Source organism: Ascaphus truei, chromosome 23 (genome assembly GCF_040206685.1).
Source record: "Ascaphus truei isolate aAscTru1 chromosome 23, aAscTru1.hap1, whole genome shotgun sequence".
NCBI lineage: Eukaryota > Metazoa > Chordata > Amphibia > Anura > Ascaphidae > Ascaphus > Ascaphus truei.
Window position 1 is genome coordinate 7,952,073 of NC_134505.1, and position 13,825 is coordinate 7,965,897.

Genomic DNA, 13,825 nt, shown 5'->3' on the forward strand with positions numbered 1-13,825 from the left:
AAGGTTAGGATTGGGGACAGGGGTTAAGGTTAGGATTGGGGGACAGGGGTTAAGGTTAGGATTGGGGACAGGGGTTAAGGTTAGGATTGGGGGACAGGGGTTAAGGTTAGGATTGGGGGACAGGGGTTAAGGTTAGGATTGGGGGACGGGTTAAGGTTAGGATTGGGGATTAGGGATTAAGGTTAGGATTGGGGGTTAGGATAGGGGTTAAGGTTAGGATTGGGCGTTATGGGTTAAAGTTAAGATTGGGGGTTAGGGGTTAAGGTTAGATTGGGGGTTAGGATTGGGGGTTAGGGGTTAAGGTTAGGATTGGGGGTTAGGATAGGGGTTAGGATTGGGCGTTATGGGTTAAAGTTAGGATTGGGGGTTAGGGGTTAAGGTTTGGGTTGGGGGTTAAGGTTAGGATTGGGGGACAGGGGTTAAGGTTAGGATTGGGGGTTAGGATAGGGGTTAAGGTTAGATTGGGGGTTAGGGGTTAAGGTTAGGATTAGGGGTTAAGGTTAGATTGGGGGTTAGGGTTTAAGGTTAGGATTGGGGATTAGGGGTTAGATTGGAGATTAGGGGTTACGGTTAGGATTGGGGGTTAGGATAGGGGTTAAGGTTAGGATTGGGCGTTATGGGTTAAAGTTAGATTGGGGGTTATGGTTAAGGTTAGATTAGGGGTTAAGGTTAGGATTGGGGGATAGGGGTTAAGGTTAGGATTGGGCGTTATGGGTTAAGGTTAGATTGGGGGTTAGGGGTTAAGGTTAGGATTGGGGGACAGGGGTTAAGGTTTGGATTAGGGGTTAAGGTTAAGAATATTGGGGTTTAGGGGTTAGAGTTAGGGGTTACGCCCTAGGTCGCCGTTATTGGCATTATCCAAAATGGCTCTAAATCCCCCAGACTCCTTGGGTGATCTGCGACGGCCAACTGTCCAGGAGGCCAAAGTGTCCTTGACCGCTCTCTGTATATTACATTTGATGCCCCATAATTAATAAGCGCGTTAAATTGTTGCCGGGCTCATAGGACAACGCTCCCATCCCCTGACGCGAGAGGGTGAGGCGGAGGTGGACACCCAGGGTTTAGGACTCTCCAGACTCTTCTCTGAGATCCCACCCCTTTGTCCCCCTCACACAGGGAAGAATGACATTTTTGGGGAGCCCATCAGCCTGTACGCACGCCCCGGGAAGTCGAATGCAGACGTGAGGGCCCTGACTTACTGCGACCTGCACAAGATCCAGAGGGAGGACCTTCTGGAGGTGCTGGACATGTACCCCACCTTCTCCGACTGCTTCTGGAGCAACCTTGAGATCACCTTCAACCTGCGAGACGTGAGTCACACACCGAGGGGGGGAGGCGACTGCCCCGAGTGGATGAGTACTGGGGGGGGAGGGGGAGGGCAGTGTGTGTGTGAGGAGCACAGTACTGGGTGGGCAGTGTGTGTGAGGAGCATAGTACTGAGTGGGTATTGGGGGTGACAATACTGGTTGGGTATTGGGTGTGTGAGGAGCACAGTACTGGGTGGGTATTGGGTGTGACAATACTTGTTGGGTATTGGGTGTGTGAGGAGCACAGTACTGGGTGGGTATTGGGTGTGACAATACTTGTTGGGTATTGGGTGTGTGAGGAGCACAGTACTGGGTGGGTATTGGGTGTGACAGTACTGGGCGGGTATTGGGTGTGTGAGGAGCACAGTACTGGGTGGGTATTGGGTGTGACAATACTTGTTGGGTATTGGGTGTGTGAGGAGCACAGTACTGAGTGGGTATTGGGGGTGACAATACTGGTTGGGTATTGGGTGTGTGAGGAGCATAGTACTGAGTGGGTATTGGGGGTGACAATACTGGTTGGGTATTGGGTGTGTGAGGAGCACAGTACTGGGTGGGTATTGGGTGTGACAATACTTGTTGGGTATTGGGTGTGTGAGGAGCACAGTACTGGGTGGGTATTGGGTGTGACAATACTTGTTGGGTATTGGGTGTGTGAGGAGCACAGTACTGGGTGGGTATTGGGTGTGACAATACTTGTTGGGTATTGGGTGTGTGAGGAGCACAGTACTGGGTGGGTATTGGGTGTGACAGTACTGGGCGGGTATTGGGTGTCACAAACATATAGGGAGACAGAATTCTCCTACAAGATCCCCAATAACTGCACAACAAGGCTGTTGAATGTAATACGGGTTCAAATACCCACTAACATGAAATAGTAAGCTAGCTGTATGGGGTACAAATAGTAACCGCTCCCTGCACTGCGGGAGGGCAGTTACCAATAAAAGCCTAATGGCCAAAAATAATAAATGCTTTAATATTTAACCAGACAACGACGCATAATTAATGACGCATACTCAATTTAGCATAAAAACAATTAAAACACACAGTGTGGGTGGCACCAAAGAAAGGGAATTGAATTGGACAATCCACAATCAATATGTATAGATTCCCTTTACTAGGTGACTCGATCAAGGGGGAGAGACAGAATATAGGACTGTGTCAGGGTGGGTGTTAGGTTAACAACCAAATAACCTGACAAACTCTAAATAGAGCCTCCTCTCTCTGGGTGGGGTGCGGGTATAGGATAGAAATAATTAATAAAAGTGGTCTCCAAATCTCAATAAGCGTAGTAGGCACCGTAGAATAATAACACCTGGGTACTACAATGGAGCCACCTAATTGTGGTCTGTGAGCTAAGGAAATATGCTCAGAAGCAACAACATTCAGGAAATCCCACAATTAGTGCCGCTATGGCTGCAGGACAAAATCGGGCATCAAGCAAAATCAAACCACTCCCCACTGCATCAGAGCGATCTCACCCCGTTACTCCTCCTCCACGACGTCAACGCGATGACGTCATCCCATATTGGGTGTGACAGTACTAGGTGGGTATTGGGTGTGACAGTATTGGGTGGGTATTGGGTGTGACAGTATTGGGTGGGTATTGGGTGTGACAGTTCTGGGTGGGTATTGGGTGTGACAGTACTGGGCGGGTATTGGGTGTGACAGTACTGGGCGGGTATTGGGTGTGACAGTCCTGGGTGGGTATTGGGTGTGACAGTACTGGGTGGGTATTGGGTGTGACAGTTCTGGGTGGGTATTGGGTGTGACAGTACTGGGCGGGTATTGGGTGTGACAGTATTGGGTGGGTATTGGGTGTGACAGTTCTGGGTGGGTATTGGGTGTGACAGTACTGGGCGGGTATTGGGTGTGACAGTACTGGGCGGGTATTGGGTGTGACAGTCCTGGGTGGGTATTGGGTGTGACAGTACTGGGTGGGTATTGGGTGTGACAGTTCTGGGTGGGTATTGGGTGTGACAGTACTGGGCGGGTATTGGGTGTGACAGTACTGGGCGGGTATTGGGTGTGACAGTACTGGGCGGGTATTGGGTGTGACAGTCCTGGGTGGGTATTGGGTGTGACAGTACTGGGTGGGTATTGGGTGTGACAGTACTGGGTGGGTATTGGGTGTGACAGTAATGGGCGGGTATTGGGTGTGACACTATTGGGTGGGTATTGGGTGTGACAGTACTGGGTGGGTATTGGGTGTGACAGTACTGGGTGGGTATTGGGTGTGACAGTACTGGGTGGGTATTGGGTGTGACAGTACTGGGTGGGTATTGGGTGTGACAGTCCTGGGTGGGTATTGGGTGTGACAGTACTGGGTGGGTATTGGGTATTACAGTACTGGGTGGGTATTGGGTGTGACAGTTCTGGGTGGGTATTGGGTGTGACAGTACTGGGTGGGTATTGGGTGTGACAGTCCTGGGTGGGTATTGGGTGTGACAGTACTGGGTGGGTATTGGGTGTGACAGTCCTGGGTGGGTATTGGGTGTGACAGTACTGGGCGGGTATTGGGTGTGACAGTACTGGGCGGGTATTGGGTGTGACAGTACTGGGTGGGTATTGGGTGTGACAGTACTGGGTGGGTATTGGGTGTGACAGTACTGGGTGGGTATTGGGTGTGACAGTACTGGGTGGGTATTGGGTGTGACAGTACTGGGTGGGTATTGGGTGTGACAGTCCTGGGTGGGTATTGGGTGTGACAGTACTGGGTGGGTATTGGGTATTACAGTACTGGGTGGGTATTGGGTGTGACAGTTCTGGGTGGGTATTGGGTGTGACAGTACTGGGTGGGTATTGGGTGTGACAGTCCTGGGTGGGTATTGGGTGTGACAGTACTGGGTGGGTATTGGGTGTGACAGTCCTGGGTGGGTATTGGGTGTGACAGTACTGGGTGGGTATTGGGTGTGACAGTCCTGGGTGGGTATTGGGTATTACAGTACTGGGTGGGTATTGGGTATTACAGTACTGGGTGGGTATTGGGTGTGACAGTCCTGGGCGGGTATTGGGTGTGACAGTACTGGGCGGGTATTGGGTGTGACAGTACTGGGTGGGTATTGGGTGTGACAGTCCTGGGTGGGTATTGGGTGTGACAGTACTGGGTGGGTATTGGGTGTGACAGTCCTGGGTGGGTATTGGGTGTGACAGTACTGGGCGGGTATTGGGTGTGACAGTACTGGGCGGGTATTGGGTGTGACAGTACTGGGTGGGTATTGGGTGTGACAGTACTGGGTGGGTATTGCGTGTGACAGAACTTGGTTGGTATTGGGTGTGACAGTACTGGGTGGGTATTGGGTGTGACAGTACTGGGCGGGTATTGGGTGTGACAGTACTGGGCGGGTATTGGGTGTGACAGTACTGGGCGGGTATTGGGTGTGACAGAACTGGGTGGGTATTGGGTGTGACAGTACTGGGTGGGTATTGGGTGTGAGAGTACTGGGTGGGTATTGGGTGTGACAGTCCTGGGTGGGTATTGGGTGTGACAGTACTGGGTGGGTATTGGGTGTGACAGTCCTGGGTGGGTATTGGGTGTGACAGTACTGGGTGGGTATTGGGTGTGACAGTCCTGGGTGGGTATTGGGTATTACAGTACTGGGTGGGTATTGGGTATTACAGTACTGGGTGGGTATTGGGTGTGACAGTCCTGGGCGGGTATTGGGTGTGACAGTACTGGGCGGGTATTGGGTGTGACAGTACTGGGTGGGTATTGGGTGTGACAGTACTGGGCGGGTATTGGGTGTGACAGTACTGGGCGGGTATTGGGTGTGACAGTACTGGGCGGGTATTGGGTGTGACAGTACTGGGCGGGTATTGGGTGTGACAGTACTGGGCGGGTATTGGGTGTGACAGTACTGGGCGGGTATTGGGTGTGACAGTACTGGGCGGGTATTGGGTGTGACAGTACTGGGCGGGTATTGGGTGTGACAGTACTGGGCGGGTATTGGGTGTGACAGTACTGGGCGGGTATTGGGTGTGACAGAACTGGGTGGGTATTGGGTGTGACAGTACTGGGTGGGTATTGGGTGTGACAGTACTGGGCGGGTATTGGGTGTGACAGTACTGGGCGGGTATTGGGTGTGACAGTACTGGGCGGGTATTGGGTGTGACAGAACTGGGTGGGTATTGGGTGTGACAGTACTGGGTGGGTATTGGGTGTGAGAGTACTGGGTGGGTATTGGGTGTGAGAGTACCGGGTGGGTATTGGGTGTGAGAGTACCGGGTGGGTATTGGGTGTGACAGTACCGGGTGGGTATTGGGTGTGACAGTCCTGGGTGGGTATTGGGTGTGACAGTACTGGGTGGGTATTGGGTGTGACAGTACTGGGTGGGTATTGGGTGTGACAGTACTGGGTGGGTATTGGGTGTGACAGTACTGGGTGGGTATTGGGTGTGACAGTACCGGGTGGGTATTGGGTGTGACAGTACCGGGTGGGTATTGGGTGTGACAGTACTGGGTGGGTATTGGGTGTGACAGTACTGGTAGGGTATTGGGTGTGACAGTACCGGGTGGGTATTGGGTATGACAGTACCGGGTGGGTATTGGGTGTGACAGTACTGGGTGGGTATTGGGTGTGACAGTACTGGTAGGGTATTGGGTGTGACAGTACTGGGTGGGTATTGGGTGTGACAGTACTGGTAGGGTATTGGGTATGACAGTACGGGTGGGTATTGGGTGTGACAGTATTGGGCGGGTATTGGGTGTGACAGTACTGGGTGGGTATTGGGTGTGACAGTAATGGGTAGGTATTGGGTGTGACAGTACCGGGTGGGTATTGGGTGTGACAGTAATGGGTGGGTATTGGGTGTGACAGTACTGGGCGGGTATTGGGTGTGAGAGTACTGGTAGGGTATTGGGTGTGACAGTACTGGGTGGGTATTGGGTGTGACAGTACTGGGCGGGTATTGGGTGTGAGAGTACTGGTAGGGTATTGGGTGTGAGAGTACTGGGTGGGTATTGGGTGTGAGAGTACTGGGTGGGTATTGGGTGTGACAGTCCTGTCGGGTATTGGGTGTGACAGTACTGGGTGGGTATTGGGTGTGAGAGTACTGGGTGGGTATTGGGTGTGACAGTACTGGGTGGGTATTGGGTGTGACAGTACTGGGCGGGTATTGGGTGTGACAGTACTGGGCGGGTATTGGGTGTGACAGTCCTGGGTGGGTATTGGGTGTGACAGTAATGGGTGGGTATTGGGTGTGAGAGTACCGGGTGGGTATTGGGTGTGAGAGTACCGGGTGGGTATTGGGTGTGACAGTACCGGGTGGGTATTGGGTGTGACAGTCCTGGGTGGGTATTGGGTGTGACAGTACTGGGTGGGTATTGGGTGTGAGAGTACTGGGTGGGTATTGGGTGTGAGAGTACTGGATGGGTATTGGGTGTGAGAGTACCGGGTGGGTATTGGGTGTGAGAGTACCGGGTGGGTATTGGGTGTGACAGAACTGGGTGGGTATTGGGTGTGACAGTACTGGGTGGGTATTGGGTGTGAGAGTACTGGGTGGGTATTGGGTGTGAGAGTACCGGGTGGGTATTGGGTGTGAGAGTACCGGGTGGGTATTGGGTGTGACAGTACCGGGTGGGTATTGGGTGTGACAGTCCTGGGTGGGTATTGGGTGTGACAGTACTGGGTGGGTATTGGGTGTGAGAGTACTGGGTGGGTATTGGGTGTGAGAGTACCGGGTGGGTATTGGGTGTGAGAGTACCGGGTGGGTATTGGGTGTGACAGTACCGGGTGGGTATTGGGTGTGACAGTCCTGGGTGGGTATTGGGTGTGACAGTACTGGGTGGGTATTGGGTGTGACAGTACTGGGTGGGTATTGGGTGTGACAGTACTGGGTGGGTATTGGGTGTGACAGTACTGGGTGGGTATTGGGTGTGACAGTACCGGGTGGGTATTGGGTGTGACAGTACCGGGTGGGTATTGGGTGTGACAGTACTGGGTGGGTATTGGGTGTGACAGTACTGGTAGGGTATTGGGTGTGACAGTACTGGGTGGGTATTGGGTATGACAGTACCGGGTGGGTATTGGGTGTGACAGTACTGGGTGGGTATTGGGTGTGACAGTACTGGTAGGGTATTGGGTGTGACAGTACTGGGTGGGTATTGGGTGTGACAGTACTGGTAGGGTATTGGGTATGACAGTACGGGTGGGTATTGGGTGTGACAGTATTGGGCGGGTATTGGGTGTGACAGTACTGGGTGGGTATTGGGTGTGACAGTAATGGGTAGGTATTGGGTGTGACAGTACCGGGTGGGTATTGGGTGTGACAGTAATGGGTGGGTATTGGGTGTGACAGTACTGGGCGGGTATTGGGTGTGAGAGTACTGGTAGGGTATTGGGTGTGACAGTACTGGGCGGGTATTGGGTGTGACAGTACTGGGCGGGTATTGGGTGTGAGAGTACTGGTAGGGTATTGGGTGTGAGAGTACTGGGTGGGTATTGGGTGTGAGAGTACTGGGTGGGTATTGGGTGTGACAGTCCTGTCGGGTATTGGGTGTGACAGTACTGGGTGGGTATTGGGTGTGAGAGTACTGGGTGGGTATTGGGTGTGACAGTACTGGGTGGGTATTGGGTGTGACAGTACTGGGCGGGTATTGGGTGTGACAGTACTGGGCGGGTATTGGGTGTGACAGTCCTGGGTGGGTATTGGGTGTGACAGTAATGGGTGGGTATTGGGTGTGAGAGTACCGGGTGGGTATTGGGTGTGACAGTACCGGGTGGGTATTGGGTGTGACAGTACCGGGTGGGTATTGGGTGTGACAGTCCTGGGTGGGTATTGGGTGTGACAGTACTGGGTGGGTATTGGGTGTGAGAGTACTGGGTGGGTATTGGGTGTGAGAGTACTGGGTGGGTATTGGGTGTGAGAGTACCGGGTGGGTATTGGGTGTGAGAGTACCGGGTGGGTATTGGGTGTGACAGAACTGGGTGGGTATTGGGTGTGACAGTACTGGGTGGGTATTGGGTGTGAGAGTACTGGGTGGGTATTGGGTGTGAGAGTACCGGGTGGGTATTGGGTGTGAGAGTACCGGGTGGGTATTGGGTGTGACAGTACCGGGTGGGTATTGGGTGTGACAGTCCTGGGTGGGTATTGGGTGTGACAGTACTGGGTGGGTATTGGGTGTGACAGTACTGGGTGGGTATTGGGTGTGACAGTACTGGGTGGGTATTGGGTGTGACAGTACCGGGTGGGTATTGGGTGTGACAGTACCGGGTGGGTATTGGGTGTGACAGTACTGGGTGGGTATTGGGTGTGACAGTACTGGTAGGGTATTGGGTGTGACAGTACTGGGTGGGTATTGGGTATGACAGTACCGGGTGGGTATTGGGTGTGACAGTACTGGGTGGGTATTGGGTGTGACAGTACTGGTAGGGTATTGGGTGTGACAGTACTGGGTGGGTATTGGGTGTGACAGTACTGGTAGGGTATTGGGTATGACAGTATGGGTGGGTATTGGGTGTGACAGTATTGGGCGGGTATTGGGTGTGACAGTACTGGGTGGGTATTGGGTGTGACAGTAATGGGTAGGTATTGGGTGTGACAGTACCGGGTGGGTATTGGGTGTGACAGTAATGGGTGGGTATTGGGTGTGACAGTACTGGGCGGGTATTGGGTGTGAGAGTACTGGTAGGGTATTGGGTGTGACAGTACTGGGCGGGTATTGGGTGTGACAGTACTGGGCGGGTATTGGGTGTGAGAGTACTGGTAGGGTATTGGGTGTGAGAGTACTGGGTGGGTATTGGGTGTGAGAGTACTGGGTGGGTATTGGGTGTGACAGTCCTGTCGGGTATTGGGTGTGACAGTACTGGGTGGGTATTGGGTGTGAGAGTACTGGGTGGGTATTGGGTGTGACAGTACTGGGTGGGTATTGGGTGTGACAGTACTGGGTGGGTATTGGGTGTGAGAGTACTGGGTGGGTATTGGGTGTGACAGTCCTGGGTGGGTATTGGGTGTGACAGTACTGGGTGGGTATTGGGTGTGACAGTCCTGGGTGGGTATTGGGTATTACAGTACTGGGTGGGTATTGGGTATTACAGTACTGGGTGGGTATTGGGTGTGACAGTCCTGGGCGGGTATTGGGTGTGACAGTACTGGGCGGGTATTGGGTGTGACAGTACTGGGTGGGTATTGGGTGTGACAGTCCTGGGTGGGTATTGGGTGTGACAGTACTGGGTGGGTATTGGGTGTGACAGTCCTGGGTGGGTATTGGGTGTGACAGTACTGGGCGGGTATTGGGTGTGACAGTACTGGGCGGGTATTGGGTGTGACAGTACTGGGTGGGTATTGGGTGTGACAGTACTGGGTGGGTATTGGGTGTGACAGAACTGGGTGGGTATTGGGTGTGACAGTACTGGGTGGGTATTGGGTGTGACAGTACTGGGCGGGTATTGGGTGTGACAGTACTGGGCAGGTATTGGGTGTGACAGTACTGGGCGGGTATTGGGTGTGACAGAACTGGGTGGGTATTGGGTGTGACAGTACTGGGTGGGTATTGGGTGTGAGAGTACTGGGTGGGTATTGGGTGTGACAGTCCTGGGTGGGTATTGGGTGTGACAGTACTGGGTGGGTATTGGGTGTGACAGTCCTGGGTGGGTATTGGGTGTGACAGTACTGGGTGGGTATTGGGTGTGACAGTCCTGGGTGGGTATTGGGTATTACAGTACTGGGTGGGTATTGGGTATTACAGTACTGGGTGGGTATTGGGTGTGACAGTCCTGGGCGGGTATTGGGTGTGACAGTACTGGGCGGGTATTGGGTGTGACAGTACTGGGTGGGTATTGGGTGTGACAGTACTGGGCGGGTATTGGGTGTGACAGTACTGGGCGGGTATTGGGTGTGACAGTACTGGGCGGGTATTGGGTGTGACAGTACTGGGCGGGTATTGGGTGTGACAGTACTGGGCGGGTATTGGGTGTGACAGTACTGGGCGGGTATTGGGTGTGACAGTACTGGGCGGGTATTGGGTGTGACAGTACTGGGCGGGTATTGGGTGTGACAGTACTGGGCGGGTATTGGGTGTGACAGTACTGGGCGGGTATTGGGTGTGACAGAACTGGGTGGGTATTGGGTGTGACAGTACTGGGTGGGTATTGGGTGTGACAGTACTGGGCGGGTATTGGGTGTGACAGTACTGGGCAGGTATTGGGTGTGACAGTACTGGGCGGGTATTGGGTGTGACAGAACTGGGTGGGTATTGGGTGTGACAGTACTGGGTGGGTATTGGGTGTGAGAGTACTGGGTGGGTATTGGGTGTGAGAGTACCGGGTGGGTATTGGGTGTGAGAGTACCGGGTGGGTATTGGGTGTGACAGTACCGGGTGGGTATTGGGTGTGACAGTCCTGGGTGGGTATTGGGTGTGACAGTACTGGGTGGGTATTGGGTGTGACAGTACTGGGTGGGTATTGGGTGTGACAGTACTGGGTGGGTATTGGGTGTGACAGTACCGGGTGGGTATTGGGTGTGACAGTACCGGGTGGGTATTGGGTGTGACAGTACTGGGTGGGTATTGGGTGTGACAGTACTGGTAGGGTATTGGGTGTGACAGTACCGGGTGGGTATTGGGTGTGACAGTACCGGGTGGGTATTGGGTGTGACAGTACTGGGTGGGTATTGGGTGTGACAGTACTGGTAGGGTATTGGGTGTGACAGTACTGGGTGGGTATTGGGTGTGACAGTACTGGTAGGGTATTGGGTATGACAGTACGGGTGGGTATTGGGTGTGACAGTATTGGGCGGGTATTGGGTGTGACAGTACTGGGTGGGTATTGGGTGTGACAGTAATGGGTAGGTATTGGGTGTGACAGTACCGGGTGGGTATTGGGTGTGACAGTAATGGGTGGGTATTGGGTGTGACAGTACTGGGCGGGTATTGGGTGTGAGAGTACTGGTAGGGTATTGGGTGTGACAGTACTGGGTGGGTATTGGGTGTGACAGTACTGGGCGGGTATTGGGTGTGAGAGTACTGGTAGGGTATTGGGTGTGAGAGTACTGGGTGGGTATTGGGTGTGACAGTACTGGGTGGGTATTGGGTGTGACAGTACTGGTAGGGTATTGGGTGTGACAGTACTGGGTGGGTATTGGGTATGACAGTACCGGGTGGGTATTGGGTGTGACAGTACTGGGTGGGTATTGGGTGTGACAGTACTGGTAGGGTATTGGGTGTGACAGTACTGGGTGGGTATTGGGTGTGACAGTACTGGTAGGGTATTGGGTATGACAGTATGGGTGGGTATTGGGTGTGACAGTATTGGGCGGGTATTGGGTGTGAGAGTACCGGGTGGGTATTGGGTGTGACAGTACCGGGTGGGTATTGGGTGTGACAGTCCTGGGTGGGTATTGGGTGTGACAGTACTGGGTGGGTATTGGGTGTGAGAGTACTGGGTGGGTATTGGGTGTGAGAGTACTGGGTGGGTATTGGGTGTGAGAGTACCGGGTGGGTATTGGGTGTGAGAGTACCGGGTGGGTATTGGGTGTGACAGAACTGGGTGGGTATTGGGTGTGACAGTACTGGGTGGGTATTGGGTGTGAGAGTACTGGGTGGGTATTGGGTGTGAGAGTACCGGGTGGGTATTGGGTGTGAGAGTACCGGGTGGGTATTGGGTGTGACAGTACCGGGTGGGTATTGGGTGTGACAGTCCTGGGTGGGTATTGGGTGTGACAGTACTGGGTGGGTATTGGGTGTGAGAGTACTGGGTGGGTATTGGGTGTGAGAGTACCGGGTGGGTATTGGGTGTGAGAGTACCGGGTGGGTATTGGGTGTGACAGTACCGGGTGGGTATTGGGTGTGACAGTCCTGGGTGGGTATTGGGTGTGACAGTACTGGGTGGGTATTGGGTGTGACAGTACTGGGTGGGTATTGGGTGTGACAGTACTGGGTGGGTATTGGGTGTGACAGTACTGGGTGGGTATTGGGTGTGACAGTACCGGGTGGGTATTGGGTGTGACAGTACCGGGTGGGTATTGGGTGTGACAGTACTGGGTGGGTATTGGGTGTGACAGTACTGGTAGGGTATTGGGTGTGACAGTACTGGGTGGGTATTGGGTATGACAGTACCGGGTGGGTATTGGGTGTGACAGTACTGGGTGGGTATTGGGTGTGACAGTACTGGTAGGGTATTGGGTGTGACAGTACTGGGTGGGTATTGGGTGTGACAGTACTGGTAGGGTATTGGGTATGACAGTACGGGTGGGTATTGGGTGTGACAGTATTGGGCGGGTATTGGGTGTGACAGTACTGGGTGGGTATTGGGTGTGACAGTAATGGGTAGGTATTGGGTGTGACAGTACCGGGTGGGTATTGGGTGTGACAGTAATGGGTGGGTATTGGGTGTGACAGTACTGGGCGGGTATTGGGTGTGAGAGTACTGGTAGGGTATTGGGTGTGACAGTACTGGGCGGGTATTGGGTGTGACAGTACTGGGCGGGTATTGGGTGTGAGAGTACTGGTAGGGTATTGGGTGTGAGAGTACTGGGTGGGTATTGGGTGTGAGAGTACTGGGTGGGTATTGGGTGTGACAGTCCTGTCGGGTATTGGGTGTGACAGTACTGGGTGGGTATTGGGTGTGAGAGTACTGGGTGGGTATTGGGTGTGACAGTACTGGGTGGGTATTGGGTGTGACAGTACTGGGCGGGTATTGGGTGTGACAGTACTGGGCGGGTATTGGGTGTGACAGTCCTGGGTGGGTATTGGGTGTGACAGTAATGGGTGGGTATTGGGTGTGAGAGTACCGGGTGGGTATTGGGTGTGACAGTACCGGGTGGGTATTGGGTGTGACAGTACCGGGTGGGTATTGGGTGTGACAGTCCTGGGTGGGTATTGGGTGTGACAGTACTGGGTGGGTATTGGGTGTGAGAGTACTGGGTGGGTATTGGGTGTGAGAGTACTGGGTGGGTATTGGGTGTGAGAGTACCGGGTGGGTATTGGGTGTGAGAGTACCGGGTGGGTATTGGGTGTGACAGAACTGGGTGGGTATTGGGTGTGACAGTACTGGGTGGGTATTGGGTGTGAGAGTACTGGGTGGGTATTGGGTGTGAGAGTACCGGGTGGGTATTGGGTGTGAGAGTACCGGGTGGGTATTGGGTGTGACAGTACCGGGTGGGTATTGGGTGTGACAGTCCTGGGTGGGTATTGGGTGTGACAGTACTGGGTGGGTATTGGGTGTGACAGTACTGGGTGGGTATTGGGTGTGACAGTACTGGGTGGGTATTGGGTGTGACAGTACCGGGTGGGTATTGGGTGTGACAGTACCGGGTGGGTATTGGGTGTGACAGTACTGGGTGGGTATTGGGTGTGACAGTACTGGTAGGGTATTGGGTGTGACAGTACTGGGTGGGTATTGGGTATGACAGTACCGGGTGGGTATTGGGTGTGACAGTACTGGGTGGGTATTGGGTGTGACAGTACTGGTAGGGTATTGGGTGTGACAGTACTGGGTGGGTATTGGGTGTGACAGTACTGGTAGGGTATTGGGTATGACAGTATGGGTGGGTATTGGGTGTGACAGTATTGGGCGGGTATTG

General features: G+C 53.6%; 1 protein-coding gene across 2 annotated transcripts in view; it reads left to right on the forward strand.

The window, feature by feature from the left end:
* Window positions 1-13,825, forward strand: part of KCNH6 (potassium voltage-gated channel subfamily H member 6) — a 168,413-nt gene that overhangs the window by 144,982 nt on the left and 9,606 nt on the right. For both annotated transcript variants that reach the window (XM_075580399.1, XM_075580400.1), the window contains one exon: window positions 1,117-1,310. In XM_075580399.1, the coding sequence (XP_075436514.1) occupies window positions 1,117-1,310 (194 nt within the window). The remainder of the gene's footprint in view (window positions 1-1,116; window positions 1,311-13,825) is intronic.